This window comes from Macrotis lagotis, chromosome 1, assembly GCF_037893015.1.
Source record: "Macrotis lagotis isolate mMagLag1 chromosome 1, bilby.v1.9.chrom.fasta, whole genome shotgun sequence".
Taxonomy (NCBI): Eukaryota; Metazoa; Chordata; class Mammalia; order Peramelemorphia; family Peramelidae; genus Macrotis; species Macrotis lagotis.
In genome coordinates, this window is record NC_133658.1 from 277,089,989 (window position 1) to 277,106,234 (window position 16,246).

General features: G+C 45.1%; 1 protein-coding gene across 2 annotated transcripts in view; it reads left to right on the top strand.

The window, feature by feature from the left end:
• Positions 1 to 2,417: 2,417 nt before the first annotated feature.
• The window catches only part of GRIN1 (glutamate ionotropic receptor NMDA type subunit 1), a 37,816-nt gene continuing 23,987 nt past the window's right edge, over positions 2,418 to 16,246 (top strand). For both annotated transcript variants that reach the window (XM_074210569.1, XM_074210568.1), the window contains exons 1-4: positions 2,418 to 2,669; positions 7,480 to 7,614; positions 11,574 to 11,750; positions 15,556 to 15,618. In XM_074210569.1, the coding sequence (XP_074066670.1) occupies positions 2,421 to 2,669; positions 7,480 to 7,614; positions 11,574 to 11,750; positions 15,556 to 15,618 (624 nt within the window). In that variant the 5' untranslated portion in view covers positions 2,418 to 2,420. The remainder of the gene's footprint in view (positions 2,670 to 7,479; positions 7,615 to 11,573; positions 11,751 to 15,555; positions 15,619 to 16,246) is intronic.

The following is a 16,246-nucleotide window of genomic DNA, read 5'->3' on the forward strand; positions in this document are numbered from 1 at the left end:
ACATGCTGTCTGAAATGTGGCAGGTTTAAGAGGAACAGGAAAAACTGTCCTAGTCAAAATGACCATGGATCAGAAATAAGGACATGAGATCAAGATGAACATTGTCTGAATATGGAAAGTTTGTCACCTAGGATAAGCAGGGAAAAAATAAAAGAGATACCATTTACAAACCTCAGACAGCTAGATAACTCAGTGGATAGAATGCTGGACTCAGAAAGACCTGAGTTCAAATTCAGCCTTAGACACTTACTGGCTGTGTGACCTTAAGAAAGTTACTTAAACTTGTTTGCTTCAGTTTCCTCATCTGTAAAATTAGTTGGAAAAGGAAATAGTAAACCACTCCAGTATCTTTGCCAAGAAAATCCCAAATGGGGTCACAAAGATTTGAACATGACAAAACAGCAACAACATTTGTAAATGTCCCCTTTATTTCCTCTTTCTCAGGAACACAGTTGTATAAAATAAGATGCACCTGTCCTTAATAGTTGCTAAGCTATAACCTTTTGGGGAGGTTCTGGCCTGTTTCTTTATACCTGGTCTAATTCCAAAATAGGGAAAGAGACCAAGAATATGGCAAAATAGAGGGAGTTTGGCTTTTGGGTGGGATTTCTTCACATTATAGTTAATGGATTCTGAAGCATGGGAGCCTAGGTTTGGGAATGAAAGGTACTTTATAGGTCATCTCCTTGAACCTCTTCATTTTACCAGATAAGGAGTCTGAGGCCTAGAGAGTTTGTGATTTGCCCAAGGTAACATAGTAGCCAGGAGAGCAAGGCATGAAGTAAAAAGGAGGAAGAGATCACCCCTAAGCTACTAGGAGTTGGAAAGAAAGCTAACCCAATTGTGTCTCTGAAAAGGCAATACCTCCAAGCCACCCCTACTTCCTATGACCAGCCTTTTGAGGAGGGTTGGGGTAAAGTCCCTCCTTTGTCCCAGTTTGGGGCTCTTTCACTAGACCAAGAGAATCTTCAGTTGCCATGGAAACAATGATGTCACCAGTAGAGGCAGAGTGCCAAATCTCCCACCATGGGGGAGGGGGATAAGGAAGGAGACTTTAGGGGATAGGGAATAGGGCCAGGGAAATAGGGAATAGAAACGGGGGATATAAGAGACTAGGAAAGAGCAAAAAGGTAGAGAGAGATAGGTGGTAACGGGGGGGATGGGATCACAAAGGTGGGATATGGCTTTGATAAAGGAACCCCATTTTCCTGATTATTCCTATGATCTGGGTAAGAGGGAAAGGAAAAAGGATTTTAGACTGGTAGACAGACTGAAGGGGGTGGTGAATTATAGAGGCAGGATAAAAGAATATATATATATGTATATGTATATATATATATGTATATATATATTCCTTTGTCATGTTCCTTATTATCTGGAAGTTCTTCCTAGTGCCTTACCTCAATCCCTTCTATTTAGATTCAGCCCTCTTTATTCTTTTTCTTTCTCTCATTTGAAAGGAGGGTTACCCCCTTTTCTATTCTTATCCCTTTAGGAATTATCCTGACTGTAATAGCCTGGCTCATTATGAAGCTTCTGATCCCTTCCCTGATTCTTCCTTATATGAACCAGAGTTCCTGGAAGAGAAACAACATAAGCATCTCCTTCCTTCCTTCTCTTCCCTTCTAAAGCTCACAAGTGGGAAGACCTGAGCTCCCTTGAAGGGTCAGTGAAGCTCCCACAGGGAGGTGAGGAAAGTCCAAGAACATGAGAACTGATGGAGTCCTCATCCCAAAAGTCACTCAGAACAGACATTTTCCCATTTGTGATCACCTATCCCTGCCACTCAGACCAGCCATGAAGTGACCTAAACTAGGAGGCAGGGATGGGAGTGGGGGGCGGGGCGATAGGAACTAGACCCGGGGTAGGGAAACCCGTTCTCCAGGCGCCTTCCTCGCCACCCCCACACCCCACCTCCAGCGGACTGGAGACCCGAACACCACTCTACGTGTCACTGACACTCGTTCACAGTCGCTCGCATCCGAGCACACGAGCACGCGCGCACACATTGTGGTGTGTGCTGGGGTTGGGGTTGGGAGAAGGCAGGTTTGGGGAGGCGGGGGGTGGCAAGCAAGGAGGGGCTTGGGGGGGGGGGGGTCGTTCTCTCTCTCTCTCTTCCTCCAGCTCCGCAGGCGCATCCCCGCCAGCCCCGCAGCAGCAGCTGCGGCAAAAAGCCACGGCGTCAGGACCAGAGCTGCTGCCGCTGGGTCCCCTCAATTCGCTCCACTCACCCGTTCCCTACAGAGCGCTGCGGGTCCCTGGGCCCCCCGCCGGGCAGCTCCCAGCCGTCACTTCAGAACCTCGGACAGCGTGGGGAGCAGGGAGTAGAGCGCGCCTGGGGCGCACAGCTGGGAATGCCCAGGGGCATGCGGATGCGGAGCTGCTGACACCCGGGGCCCAGGTTGGGGCCCTTGAGCACGATGCGTCTGCTGTTGCTCGCCCTGCTCTTCTCTTGTTCCTTCGCCCGCGCCGCTTGCGACCCCAAGATCGTTAACATTGGCGCAGTTCTGAGCACCCGAAAACATGAACAGATGTTTCGTGAGGCTGTAAACCAGGCCAACAAACGGCATGGATCCTGGAAGATACAGCTCAATGCTACCTCGGTCACCCACAAACCCAATGCCATCCAGATGGCCTTGTCTGTGTGTGAAGACCTCATCTCCAGCCAGGTACCCTCCCCCTCCTCTAGGGCTCTAGCCCTAGTCTCCAAACCTTTTCCCCCTCCTTCACATTTTTCATACCCATCAGACACAACCCTTAACTATCATCTGTCGTGCTCCGCCGTTCCATCTCCTTCAACAACCTCCTTAATCCCAGGTTCTTTCCTCTCTCCCTCCTCCCTCTTCTTCCATCCCAATTCATCTCTCTTCTCTATTCTCTTACCCTATTGCCTCTACTGCCCTTTCTTCCACCATCCTCTTCATCCCTCTTTATCTACTATTATTCCTCCCCTCCATTTCATCATCCTTCCTTCCATTCCCTCCATCTTCTACATCATCCTTCTCTTCATCCCTCTTCTTCCACTCCATCTTACTTCTTTCCCTCCATCTTCCTCTGTCTTTCTCCCTTCTATTCCATCATTCTCCTTTCAACCTCTTATCTACCTTATCTCACCCTTTCCTCTCTATACTACTCTTCTATAATATCCTACAATTCCTTTTTTCTTGTTCATCTCCTCTATTTCTTCATCTCTTTCCCTTTCCTTTCCTCCAGTCTCCTATCATTCCCTCACACCCTTGCCTGACTTTCTCAATTTGAATTTTCCCAGTGATCATTCCATTTGTCCCCAGATTCCCTCAATCTCATGTCAGAAAAAAATGTCCTTTTGTAGAGGACCCGAACACAGTCAGCCATCTGTTCATCCAACAGTCCATCTATCTATCCCTTCACACTTTTGTCCCCAGGTCGAGTGTTTGGCTAATTTTCTTGTTACCTTCATCAGTTCTCAGAGAAGCCAGAGCAGACATTTGGTATGCATTGAGGATTTTGATGAGAGAGAGAGAGAGAGAGAGAGAGAGAGAGAGAGAGAGAGAGAGAGAGAATGTGAGAGAGTAGGAAAGTGGAAAGCAAGAGAATGAGGAAGAAAGGAGAGGAAGAAGGGAGAGAAAAGGAGGAAGAGAGAAGAGAGACAGTGGGGAAGTGAAAACAAGTGAGGGAGAGAGAAAGGAGAGGGAGGGAGGGAGGGAGGGAGAGAGAGAGAGAGAGAGAGAGAGAGAGAGAGAGAGAGAGAGAGAGAGAGAGAGAGAATTCTATGTATTAGTGTGTGTTGGGTATGTATGAATGCCTGAACAGCAGGAATGTACTCATAGAAGAGAGTTTAGGAGAGAACCTGAAGCCATCACTGCGTCCTTCTGTCTTATCTTTTAGTTCCCTCAAATCTTTCTCTGCCTCTCTCATTCTCTCATAATATTTGTGAATATCTACATGGGAAGAGAAAATAGTTGCCTTTCTATGTTGCTGTTAGACATAGGGACCAGGGTACATGGATGGTTCTGTATGGGTTTAAATGAAGTATATGTACTGCAGTATTACACATGTATTCATAGTATGTGAGTATGGAAATGTTACAAGTGTGTGAGGTATAGTCTATTGTGTATGGAATATACACATACAAACCCCATACACAAAAATAATTGCATATATACAAATATATGAACTTGGTTTTGTGAAGTGTACATATAGGTTATGTACACTCTATGTCATGCACATGTGTGTGTGGCATTCATGGGGAGGAGGTTGTACACAATAAGGGGAAGGGTAGGTTAATATATCTTCCCATGTATCTATCTAAAGTTGTCCCTCCCCTGGAACTCAGCTTCCTTTTGAATTCCAACAAAGCCAAGAGGATTACCCGCAATGCAGCCCTTTATGTAAGAGATAGTGAGACATAGAGACACAGAGACACACACTCAGAGACTGAGACACTAAGGCACAGATGCCCATACACACAGTGTGTGACATTCTAGACAATGTGGATCTAAATCAGGGAGTGCTGATGTCAAGGTTCTAATGGGGAAATAATAAAATGTTCCCCAGCTCCCACAGGACATTCCTACTATATTCTGAGGCCACTCCCCTGGAAAAACCTCAGCTCTCTATCCATGTGCCAGGTTATATCAGTGACTCTCTTTTCAGAATGTCCATTGTAGAATGTAGGGTGAGGATACTGCTTGCTCTCAGGCTCCTCCCAAGACCACTCACCCAAGCTGACACAAAGCCAAACCCAAACAGTAGGAGGTGAGGAAGTGTGAAGCAGTGCTGCCTTGACAGAGATTGTGGGGGCTGAAGAATAGATGGAGGCATCCAGTGGGGAACAGCTGTTCCCTATGACAGTGTTCCTTGTGGGAGAGGAATGAGGGAAAGGAGTGGTTTAGATCCATGCCTCCAAATTACCACTTACCAGGTCACATGAGAATGGGGAGTTAGGAGGGGATAGTGCACAGATACATTGGAGAAAAAGTGTAATCAGAAATCAGATCTGCCATCTATTTATCATCCTTTCTCACAACCAGATTGATTGTTTAACTCCCAAGGGGTCATTTATGAGACCACATCTGTAGCCAGTGATTTGGCTAGCCAGCATCCCTGCCTGGAAATGTTGGTATAAAGAGGCTAGGACCTGTAAAGATCAGTCTAATTAGACTAGGGAGATCTACTAATTCTACTTCTCCTCCCTGTGAGATTCCACTGTCCCCAAATACACAGATTCCATCTCCCTGACTTAAGAGAGTAACTTGCTATCATGGAAAGAGAGCTTAACTTTTGGCAGCAGACAACTGTGTTTGAATCCTGGTTCTGTTGTTTACTAATTTGTGTGACCCTGGGCAAGTCATTTGACTTTTCTGGACCTTAGTTTCTTATCTGTAAAATGAAATATTTGGACAAGGGAAGGGAATTATCATTTATATGGTACACTCAGAGACATTTTGCTAAACTACTTTATTTTATAGTTTGAAGATTTTGAGGTAGAGTTAAATGACTTGCCAGGGTCAGATTATGAATTCAAATCTTTCTGACTCCCTGTCAGTAGAGCCACCAGTTCCTTCTAAGATAAATGACCTAGGGGCCGCTAGGTGGCGCAGTGGATAAAGCACCGGAAGTCAGGAGTACCTGGGTTCAAATCCGATCTCAGACACTTAATAATTACCTAGCTTAGCTGTGTGGCCTTGGGCAAGCCACTTAACCCCACTGCCTTGCAAAAAAAAATAAATTAAATGACCTATAAGATCCCTTAAATCCCTTAAATCTATGATCCTATGACATATTGAATCTTTTCTAACCCTATATTCATTGACAGTCTCCCAGTCAGTGCTAGTTCTAGAAGAAGGACTCAGATAATTAGGGACATTGTAAAAGTCAAGAAAGGAAGAGCCTGAAAACTGATCTGTGGATTTGTCCTTCCTGGATAGAGAAAAGATAACTTCACACCTGGGGGGTGGCTAGGTGGCTTAGTGGATAAAGCACCAGCCCTGGAGTCAGGAGTACCTGGGTTCAAATCAGGTCTCAGACACTTAATAATTACCTAGCCATGTGGCCTTGGGCAAGCCACTTAACCCCGTTTGCCTTGCTAAAAAAAAAAAAATTCACACCTTCCTCATGTTGCCATGGTCTACTGAGATCCCCAAGACCTTTGGGGGGAAAGGGTTTCCCTTATTAAAGACTTCTCCTGCCACCAACCATTATCTAGGACTTTGGGGAAACTCCAGGACTATGTAGATCTTATACTTATTAAAGAATCAATCTATTGCTGTAGAAAGGGCTCTCATCCCCCCTGAGTAGGCCCTTTTGTTCCCTTCAGTCATTAAGCTCTAACAATTGGATGGGGGAAGAAGGGAGTTGGAGGAGGTTTCAATGCCATTCTGGGGATTTAATTTGTACCCTTTTCTTTCCATTTTAGGGTTCTCACTCCCACGTCTTCCTCAGGATAGGTAGGCTCTGAGTCAGACCCTATAACTAGAAACAGAAAAACATCCCTTTCCCTAAGGGTCTAGGCTTCTTCTCCAAACCTATCAGTTAAACCCTGTCTTATCTTTCAACCCCCAACCTCCTCAGATGCTCTCCACTCCTCAGTTTCTGAACCCCTTGAATGCCTCAACAATGGTATGGTCAAAGCAGGCAGGTAATACCTAAAGAGCCACTAGTGGTGTGTTTGGAGGCTAGTGCTGTGAGCTTTCTAAATCTCACCTCTGCTTCTCTGAATCTTAGCTAAGACTGTTCATCTTGGGCTGTCACTTTTTCTAATGGTCTCAGAGGGGACTTTATGGGCAGAGGGTTGTAATGAGATTCGAATGAAATCATGTGTATAAAACACTTTGGGAATGTTAAAGAGTTATATAAATGCTAGCTATCATAATCATTTTCCCTTCTTTTATTTTTTAGGGTTTTTTTTTGAAAAGCAAATAGGGTTAAGTGACATGCCCAAAGCCACATAGCTAGGTAATTATTAAGTATCTGAGGTGGGATTTGAACCTAGATACCCCTGACTCCAGGGCTGGTGCTTTATCCACTGCGCCACCTAGCCGCCCCTGTCATAATCATTTTTATTATTACATGTGTCTACATGTAATTGTATACTATACAGGAGACCAAGGTAAGAATAAGGGTGTCTCTATTTGTGGTTCTATATATGTGTAGGCAATATATCCATACAGGGTAGATATGTTCCTATGTAGATATAGATTGGTAGTGGTAAGGAGTGGGATTTATGTGTGTGTGTGTGTGTGTGTGTGTGTGTGTGTGTGTGTGTGTGCGTGTGCCTGCGGGCTCACAACTCCAATTTTGATCAATCTCCTGATTTTTTTCTTTCCCTCAGTCCTAGTTTCTCCATCCTCTGACATCAATGGACTCAACTTCAGTTTTCCAGTTTCAGCCTCCATTTGCTATCAGCCAATATGATGGGAGGGTGGGCTCATGGACAGTGCCTGGGCCCCCCTGCCCTAGACCCACAACTTCCACTGACCTCATATCCTATGTCCACAGGTCTACGCAATCTTAGTTAGCCACCCACCTACCCCCAACGACCACTTCACTCCAACCCCCGTCTCCTACACAGCCGGCTTCTACCGCATCCCCGTCCTGGGGCTCACCACCCGCATGTCCATCTACTCTGACAAGGTAACTCCCGCATGCACCCCTGGATGCCCTGGTCAGCACTCTGCCCTGCATTATGTGTCAGACTGGAGTAGAACTGGCCTATGGGCAGTTCTATGGCTTGAGACAGCTGATAACCTCATGCCTCAAGGAATCTGGGGGCCAGAAGTGAGCAAGAGAGAGGAAGAAAATCGGGTCTGAGAATGGGAAGTAGGTGAGTGGTGGTATAAAAGAGGAACCCCAGAACTAGTGGTCCTGAGACCACCACCAGCTCTTCTGACCTCCACTTGGATATGGGGTCCAAAGTGTTTCCCTGGCATGACCCCGGGAGGAATCCAGACAGCTTTATGTCATTGGCAAAGGCTGGAGGGCCCTGTGCAAAGCGGGGGGTGGGGGGGGAGGGAAAGTATCCTAGTCTAAGATGTCTAATGATTAGCCACTAGACTGTTCATCATTCCCAGGATGACACAAAGGTTGTTTTCAAGGTCCATTAGCCCAAAATCAGAAATTAAGATAGCTAAGAAGTCTTGCCCTGATGTTTAGTGCTCTCCTCCATACCTCTAGCCCTGGAAGATGATTTTCTGCTTGATATAAGGAAAACAAACTTGCTAGAAAAGTTGCCATATTGCATAATCAAATGTCCCAGTTTGTCTACTCAAGAAGGCCCATAGAAGATACTTTAAAGAGCATCCCCTAGAGTCTTGACCTTATTCCTATGCTGCCCACTGGAGGGCCAGCAATTTTCTCTGAGATTACACAAAGGAATGTTAAAGTCTAGCCCCAACTCAGGACTGGGTCAGTTGGGGCAAAGAGTGGAAACACCTTCGCTCCCCCCCCCCCCTCCACCAGGGAGTTAATATTGGAGGCAGTTTCAGGACCAAGTAAATCCACTTTCCACAGTGGAAAATAAACTGATTGAACTCCTTCCCTCATTAATCAATCAACACATGTTTATTGAATGTTTACTGTGCTTTATGTTGGGGAGACAAAGACATGGGAGGCAGAGTCCTGTGCTCTAAAGACTGACCAACCACAAGAAAAGATAAGTAATTCAAGGTCCTAAGAGATCAGTGCCCAGCAAATGCTTCAATCTAGCAAGCAGCCCTTCAGGGAATTGGATAGACAAAGAACATTATCTGGGGCTATCAGAGGTCTTTTCATGGAAGTGGGGCCCAGACACTTAAATTGGAATTTAAAGAATGTGAAGAATTTAAGAATTGGAAAGGTATGGGGAAGAGCATTCTAGATTTGGAGGTAAGAAAACATCACTGTACTTAAGGACCAATGTATGAAGTGAACTTTAAGAGACTTAAGAGATGAAATTGTTCCAACCCCCTTGTACAGATGGAGAAACTGAGTCCTTGAGAGAAGTGACTTGCCCTGAAGGTCATTACTCTGAGAGATGGTTCTGGACAATGAAAGTCCTTTCATGTCTGGGCTCTAAAGATTACCCCCAGTTCCCTCCACCAACATCATTTGAAAACTATGTATGAATATTTTGGGAAAATCCTTCATTCTCCTCATGGATCATTTACAGGACACTGGAGTGATTAAGCACCATGACAAACACAATACCTAAATCAAACAGGTGCCTCTGGAACCCACAAGAACTGGATGTATAGGTGGAGTACATCCCTGGATCAAGGAGTGTCCCTCAGGCACCCTCTCCAGGAGTTCCTCGGGCCTGAAACCATGGAATGGAAAAAAAATAGATCCAGAGAAAACAATCTTTTCATCTTATAAAGTCCAGGAGGGAAGGAGAGACTATTGAATGTACCCTATAGTCTTCAGTTAGTACAGGGGAAAGTTTGCTGAAAAAATAAGTCACCATCTGTCCCAAATTCCAATGAAATCATCTATAATGTGCTCTTCTCTACAAAATATCTTGAACAATTTAACAAATACAAATCTGTTTAGCAGTCTCAGGAATTTGCCTCCTCCCCTGGGGTGAAGAGGACCAAAGGAGGACTAGATAAGACAGATACTAAACACTCAAAAGAGGGGCTTCAAGGCTAGGTGCCCCCAAATAGAGCTGATAAGAAAAAGAACTAAAGACTAGAAGCCCCATTAAACCATTCCAGCTGAGACCATCTGTGGACAGATTTTTGCTTAGTTTGGATCAGACATCTAACTTAGCTCACTGATTTCTCTGAATTTTGTGGTTGTTGAGGCTCTTTAATGTTCATTTGATGATGGTGGTGGGGTGCAGCTGGTGATTGATTTTGTAGTCTTTTAGTGAAAGTTCCTTTTAACAAATTCCAATCTGTCTTGACTGAAACAGGAAGGAAAGGTTTTTCCATGCCTTTATCATCACAGGTAAAGATAGGCGCATGCACTGAAGTCTGGTGAGGTGGTAACAGTGACCATGTCAGTTCTAGAGTCCATGAAAAGCCAGCAATACCAGAGACAGAGAAATTGGAAACCCTTTATACTGAATTCACATTGAACTGCTATGTCACTTCCACATTCTGATCCTGGTTATGCCTCCTAAAGACAAATGGGACAAGTTTAATCCCTTTTTCACAAGACAGCCTTTCAGATATCTGAATTCAGTCTTGATTTTTTTTTTTGCCATAGGCTAAAAAGGGGATGTAGGTAGGTAGAAGTTATGCTAGGAAGAAAGCTCTTCTCTATTAACATTCCTCATAGGACACAATAATTCTTGGCCCACATATGCCCAATCCCTTTCACTGTCTAGATCAGTCTATTTTACCCCCAAGTTTCAAAAAGATCTAAGATCCTAGAATGATGGACATTTGAATTTTTTTAAGTCATCTACACAAGTACATAAGAGAAGAATAAATAAGTAAACAGTAGGTTTTGTGAGAATGATATGGGGGTTTTAGTTAAGTATGCTCAGTATAAGTTAACAGTATGACACAAGTACCATAAAAACCCTGGAATGTAACATTAGGTTACATTAAAAGAAGTAAAATATCCAAAATAAGGGAAGTCATAGTCCTACTATGCCTTGCCCTTATCAAGTCATAATTTGAGGATTCAGATTTTAGAAGTACACTGATGAATTTGACCATTTCTAAAGGAGATTGACCAGCAGAATGAGGGGCTTTGAAATCAAAACACATGGAAACCAATTAATATTGTGAAGGAATTTGGGATGTCTGTCTTGGAGAAGACCTTTTTAAGGGGACCTGTCTTCAAATATCCAAAGGCTTGTCCTATAGAAGAGATCTGTATTCTCCCAGAGTTCAGAACCTAGGACCAAAAAGACAAAAGTTACAGGGAAACTCAGAATAGAGAAATTCTTAACAACAAGAGTTGTTTGAAATTAGAAAGGGCTTTCTTGGCACTCCAGAGGTTCAATCATCACTTGACAAGGATGCTGTAAATAAACAGTCCAATGTTGGGTTAAAGTTGGACTGGATGGCCTTTGAGGGACTTTCCAACTAAAGATTCTGTGATTCTGATTCTAAGGTATGGGAGGGAAGCAAAAGGTTTGGGGGTAGTGAGCATAGAGACAGAAGCAGTACCAAGAGGGATACCGTGGTTGAGACAGTGTCCAGTCTCTTAGACCGGTAAGTGTTAGCCTGGCCAATGATGGCATAAGTTGGGGAGATTGGGAAGATCTGGGTGAAAATGTCTGCCCTCTCAGTTTCCAATTGACTCCCCAGCCTCCATCCCAATTAGGTTCCCTTTCCTTAGTTTCCATCCCCCATAATCCCAATTTCTCTTAAATCTCTCTCTCCTCAGTCTCTCACCTCTTATGTTCCCCCACCCCAGATTGTCTCTCCCTGGTTTTCACATTCCCAGACCTCCAGAATTCAAGTCTTTCAGATCACTTGCCCCTTTGGTCTACATATGGTCCTGAACTCTGATCCCTTTGACCTCTATGCTCTTGAGTTCCTGTTCCTTACCCCTAATTCCTATATACATAAACACACCACACACACACACACACACACACACACACACACATCCACTATGGTTTCCACCCCACTCACTCTCTTCTGTGCCCCCTACAGAGTATCCACTTGAGCTTCCTTCGGACTGTGCCTCCATACTCCCACCAATCAAACGTCTGGTTTGAGATGATGCGTGTCTACAGTTGGAACCACATCATTCTCATTGTCAGCGATGATCACGAGGGCCGAGCAGCCCAAAAGCGCCTAGAAACACTTCTGGAGGAGCGGGAGTCCAAGGTGAGGGGGGCAAGGGTGGTTGAGGGAGGCGGCTAAGGTGAGGAGCAGAGGGCAGAGGCTGCCTGGGGCAGGGCCGCAGTGTCTGTAGCTCCTATGTGTAAAACACCCTTCTCTTTCCATTGTGCCATGGCCGGCATCACCATGTCTGACGAGCGCCCAACCCAATCTGTACTTGGTTCATTTCACGTGCTTTGCCATAGTCGAAATCTCCCACGTGTCATCCCTACTGGCAAAGGGTCACATAACCTGGAGTTCTGCAAACACCACCCTGCCCCTGCCTCCAGGAGCCCTTTGGGCTGGAAGTGGGGGGCTCCAAGAAGGGCTGTTCCCCTCTGTACCCTGGCTTGGAGCCCCCTACCCTTGAACTGTCCCTATGCTCACTAACATATCTCCTTAGGCCAGGTGTCTAGGAAGTGGGCATAGGTCAGTCCACTGGAGTCCCTTCTAGTGTACTTCCCAATCCTGAGTGTGTCAATGGACCATGTAACCTAGCTCAACTCTGTTTCTGTAGAGAACTCACTTTGATGCTTGGAAGGTAGCATGGCATGTTGGAAAGAGCATATTGGAGTCAGAGGTTCTGACTCAAATATTTACTACCTGTTGTGACCTTGAGCCATTACTTAAACTTCCATAGAATTCAGTTTCCTTGTTGGTAAAATGAGAGGCTTGAACTAGTAGGCCTCTGAGTTTCCTTCAGTCTCTAAGTCTATGATCCTATTATTTATTTCATCCCAAGTCTGTGAATAGGAGGTCTTTATCTGGGCATGGACCTTGAAGCTCTTAAACCTGCCCAGCCTCTACAATCTCTAGGCTGTATCCTCATCAGAACCCAACCAAGACACATATAAGGGGGTACCAGATATCCAAGTCCTGAGACTAACCACTCAGATGCAACCTCTCTGGACACTATCCCAGAAAAGGATACAGGCTCCATCCAGTCCTTTTCTTTATCCCCTTTCCCAGGTATTCTCCCTTCCTAAGTCTTACTTCTCCAGCTATCCTGGATGGATAATTGCCCTAAGAACAGATGAAAAAGAGCTTGAAGTGTCTCTCCATCCCCTTGGAGTCCTGCCTTTCCCTTTGTGTTCTCTCCAACTTCTCTACTCTCATCTTCCCTTTCTTGTGCCCTCCTATATCTTTCCCACCACCAATGCTGGTATCTGAGGACTGGAGCATTTAGTCTCCTTTTCCTTCAGAAGTGCTGATTTTCATGCTTTCCCATCAAGCCCTCTCACCCTCTACTATGACCTCAGTTCCTTTGGTTCATGACCATCAACCCTGGTCATGAATCAAATCTTTGAAGGCTCCATTGCTTCCTTGGATTAAGAGAGAAGTCAGAGACTCATCCCACACATACTCCCATCCTGTCCTTTGTCTTGCTCAAGGAAGACAACCTTTGGGTTCAATTAGGGTGTTTGCCAGCCTAGAGCTAATGTTAGGAGAAGAGGAAAAGAGGGAATTCTGGGCTGGGGACCCTATGTAATGGAGAAGACCTTAGTTCTCTCCAAATTTTGAACCATTTTATGGATATTTAGAGGTTGGTATCCTTCCTAGCTAACAGAGAAGTCAAGTGCATGGGTTTTTGAAGTTGGGAATACCTCCCTCTCAGGACTGGGGGCTCCTGAGATCAGGGACCATGTTTCTCCTCTCAAGTTAGAAAAATGTAAACAGTGGACCCCTCAATCAGTGTTGGAATTAGCCTCAATTAATATTTTTAAATAAATGGTCTGGAGAAGAAAATTCACAGTGAGATCTATAAATGTGTAGGTGGCACAATGGACAGTCTTGGACAGTCAGATATCCTCAATCCTAGGCTTGGATTGTGTTAGCCTCTAACATAAAGTGTATATGACTTTGAACAAAATATATATATACCCCCTCTGTGGTTCAGTTCATGCATATGCAAAATGAGGGAAATAATACAAGAAACATTTAAATATCTACTGTGTGCCAACCATTGTGCTAAGAAGTAAGATTAGCTAATCTCTAAGGTCTCTTCTAGAGAATCAACAATTCTGTGACTCCATAATTCTCATACAGCCTATAATGCATTTATACCCAGTATACTGACTTCTATTACAATTGATATTAGAATGGTTTCAATGGAAGAAGGAAAAAAAGTCTGGGGGGCCCAGAGGGAAGGTTTATAGAAAGACTAATTTGTAAATACAAAGGCAGAGAGAAGAAATTTGGGCTTATCAAATTATAGAGGGGAAGGGCCCAAGGATGACCCAAGGTCTGCTTGCCAAACCCCAAATATTAGACCTAGAGGTGAGAGGAATGGAACATGAGGATGGATCCCAAACTATCCCACTTTACTGATTAGGGAAAAAGCAAAAGAACCTTATTTCTCAGAATTGCTACAGGTTGGGAACACAACCCATGGCAAATTCTCCCTTCTCCAGAGATATGAAGTAAGATTTGGGAAGGTCCTGTAACTTTTAAGTTTGACCATACACTTTTAGTCTTTTTTCTGAGGTTCAATTTCTTTCCATCTTGTGAAGACAGGTTACTAGAGGAACAGTCACAGAAACGGGTTTGGGGGGAGACGATGTTTTTGACCTATTTGGTTATGATATGGAATACATTTAGGGACCTTCCCAAATACACAGACACACAGACACACAGACACACAGACACAAACACACACACACACACACACACACACACACACACATTGAGTCTTTATCCTAAAGGTTTTGCCCAGAGAGCATAGCTCTGAAAGTCACAGCTCAGGTTTTCATTCTTAGCAGTGAATTGGTCACACAGTAGGGTGGGAGAGTGGCTGCTTTTGGGAATGATGCATATCTCAGGAAATTCTGAGACCCGAGAAAAGGGAGTTTTTCTATTGTGGACACTGCCTTAGGGCCCCAACCACACAATTTTGTCTTTTCTGTCTGACATTGCATCAACCTCATAATCCAAGCCATCAGTACTTCATAGCCACTTAGGGAGGAGTAATGAGATGGAGTTTCCTTTTCTTTCCAAATAATTTCATGCAGATGTCACTCTTCTCATTGTTTAGGTTCTTAGTGACTAACAGGGATTTGATCACAAATATGTATGCATGTATATGTCTGTATACACACACACACACACACACACACACACACACACACACATATATATATATTTATATTTCTTATCTGTGTGTACATATTAAAGAATTGTGCACTCTGCTCCAGACCTAGTTCTCCCCAAATTGTCTGAGAATTTAGACCAATTCGATCTAAGGACCATCTCCCATAGTGAAGACAGAGGGATAATCAAGCATGCCCAATATTCAATTGTGCTTACCGAAGGAAAGTCAGAGATCTCAGCCCCCACATGCACGCATGCAACTCTCAGACAGGAGGAAACCAGAAGGAGACATGGACCAGGATAGATTGGGTTGCAGATGGTAGACTATGGATCAGGATATAAGTGACGCAGTTTTGGACATGGATGGGATGGAAATGGTGACGCACAGGGACACAGATTGGGAGACATCTGGGTAGAGGGAGGGAGGCGAAATCCAAATGCCAACACACTTTTCTTTCCCCAAGGTGTGAGCTATTTCACACCCCCCAGCTCCTCGGACAGGAGCTGTCCCTCCAGCACCAATCACCCCAACTCTTGTTCCCCACCCCGCCCTGTCCCGACTTTCCCAGGGGAAATTTGGTGTTTGCAAGCTCCATGGCTACGTGGCCCTCATGCAGACCGTGGAGAGGCGGTGATGTTGGATTTGCTTTAGTGCTCGTCATTTTCAGCTGTTTATAATCTTCTTCTGTGTCTGCATATTTTCTCTGTGCACATTATCCATCAGAGTAAAAAAAGGAACTATGAAAACCTCGACCAACTTTCCTATGACAACAAGCGAGGACCCAAGGTATCTTTGCATGGACGTGCACGCCGCCCACCGACCTAGGTAGTCACTGAGGTGCCTGTGAGAGTCACAGACGCCAGCCCTCAAGTGTCCGCCTCCGCCTCCGGGCGAGGGGGCTTTAACCAAGCGAGGAATGACTCTAAAGTCGAGGCAGGCTGGTGCTGGCAACATGGGCGCACGTGGCGGTGCCGAGCTGGTAGTTCTGTTTGAGGAGACAGTCTGAGAGAAAGAGAGAGACAGACAGACAGACAGAGAGAGAGAGAGAGAGAGAGAGACAGAAAAAGAGAAGCACAGTCAGCAGCAGGAGGAGGACAAGCTCTCTCTGGGAAATGCATGTGAACCGTTGGGACCCGCCAGGGTTTCCTTTTTGAAACCCGGGAGGGAGCGGCCCCTACCTAGTCACCTGGGACCGGGCTGCTCCTGCTGGCCACTGTCTAAATCAGGGCCTTTGCGGATTTCCCGCGGTTCTGGAAAAGACGCCCCCGTCTGAGTTCCCGGTTGCATTCCGAAAGCCTTTTTTCTGTTACCTGTCCGCTGCACGCCTCTTTCTGAGTCTCGGTCCACTTCAGTTTGCATGCACAGTGCAAAGAGAGAGAAGAGAGAGCGCGAGAGAGAGTTTGAGATTGTCTGA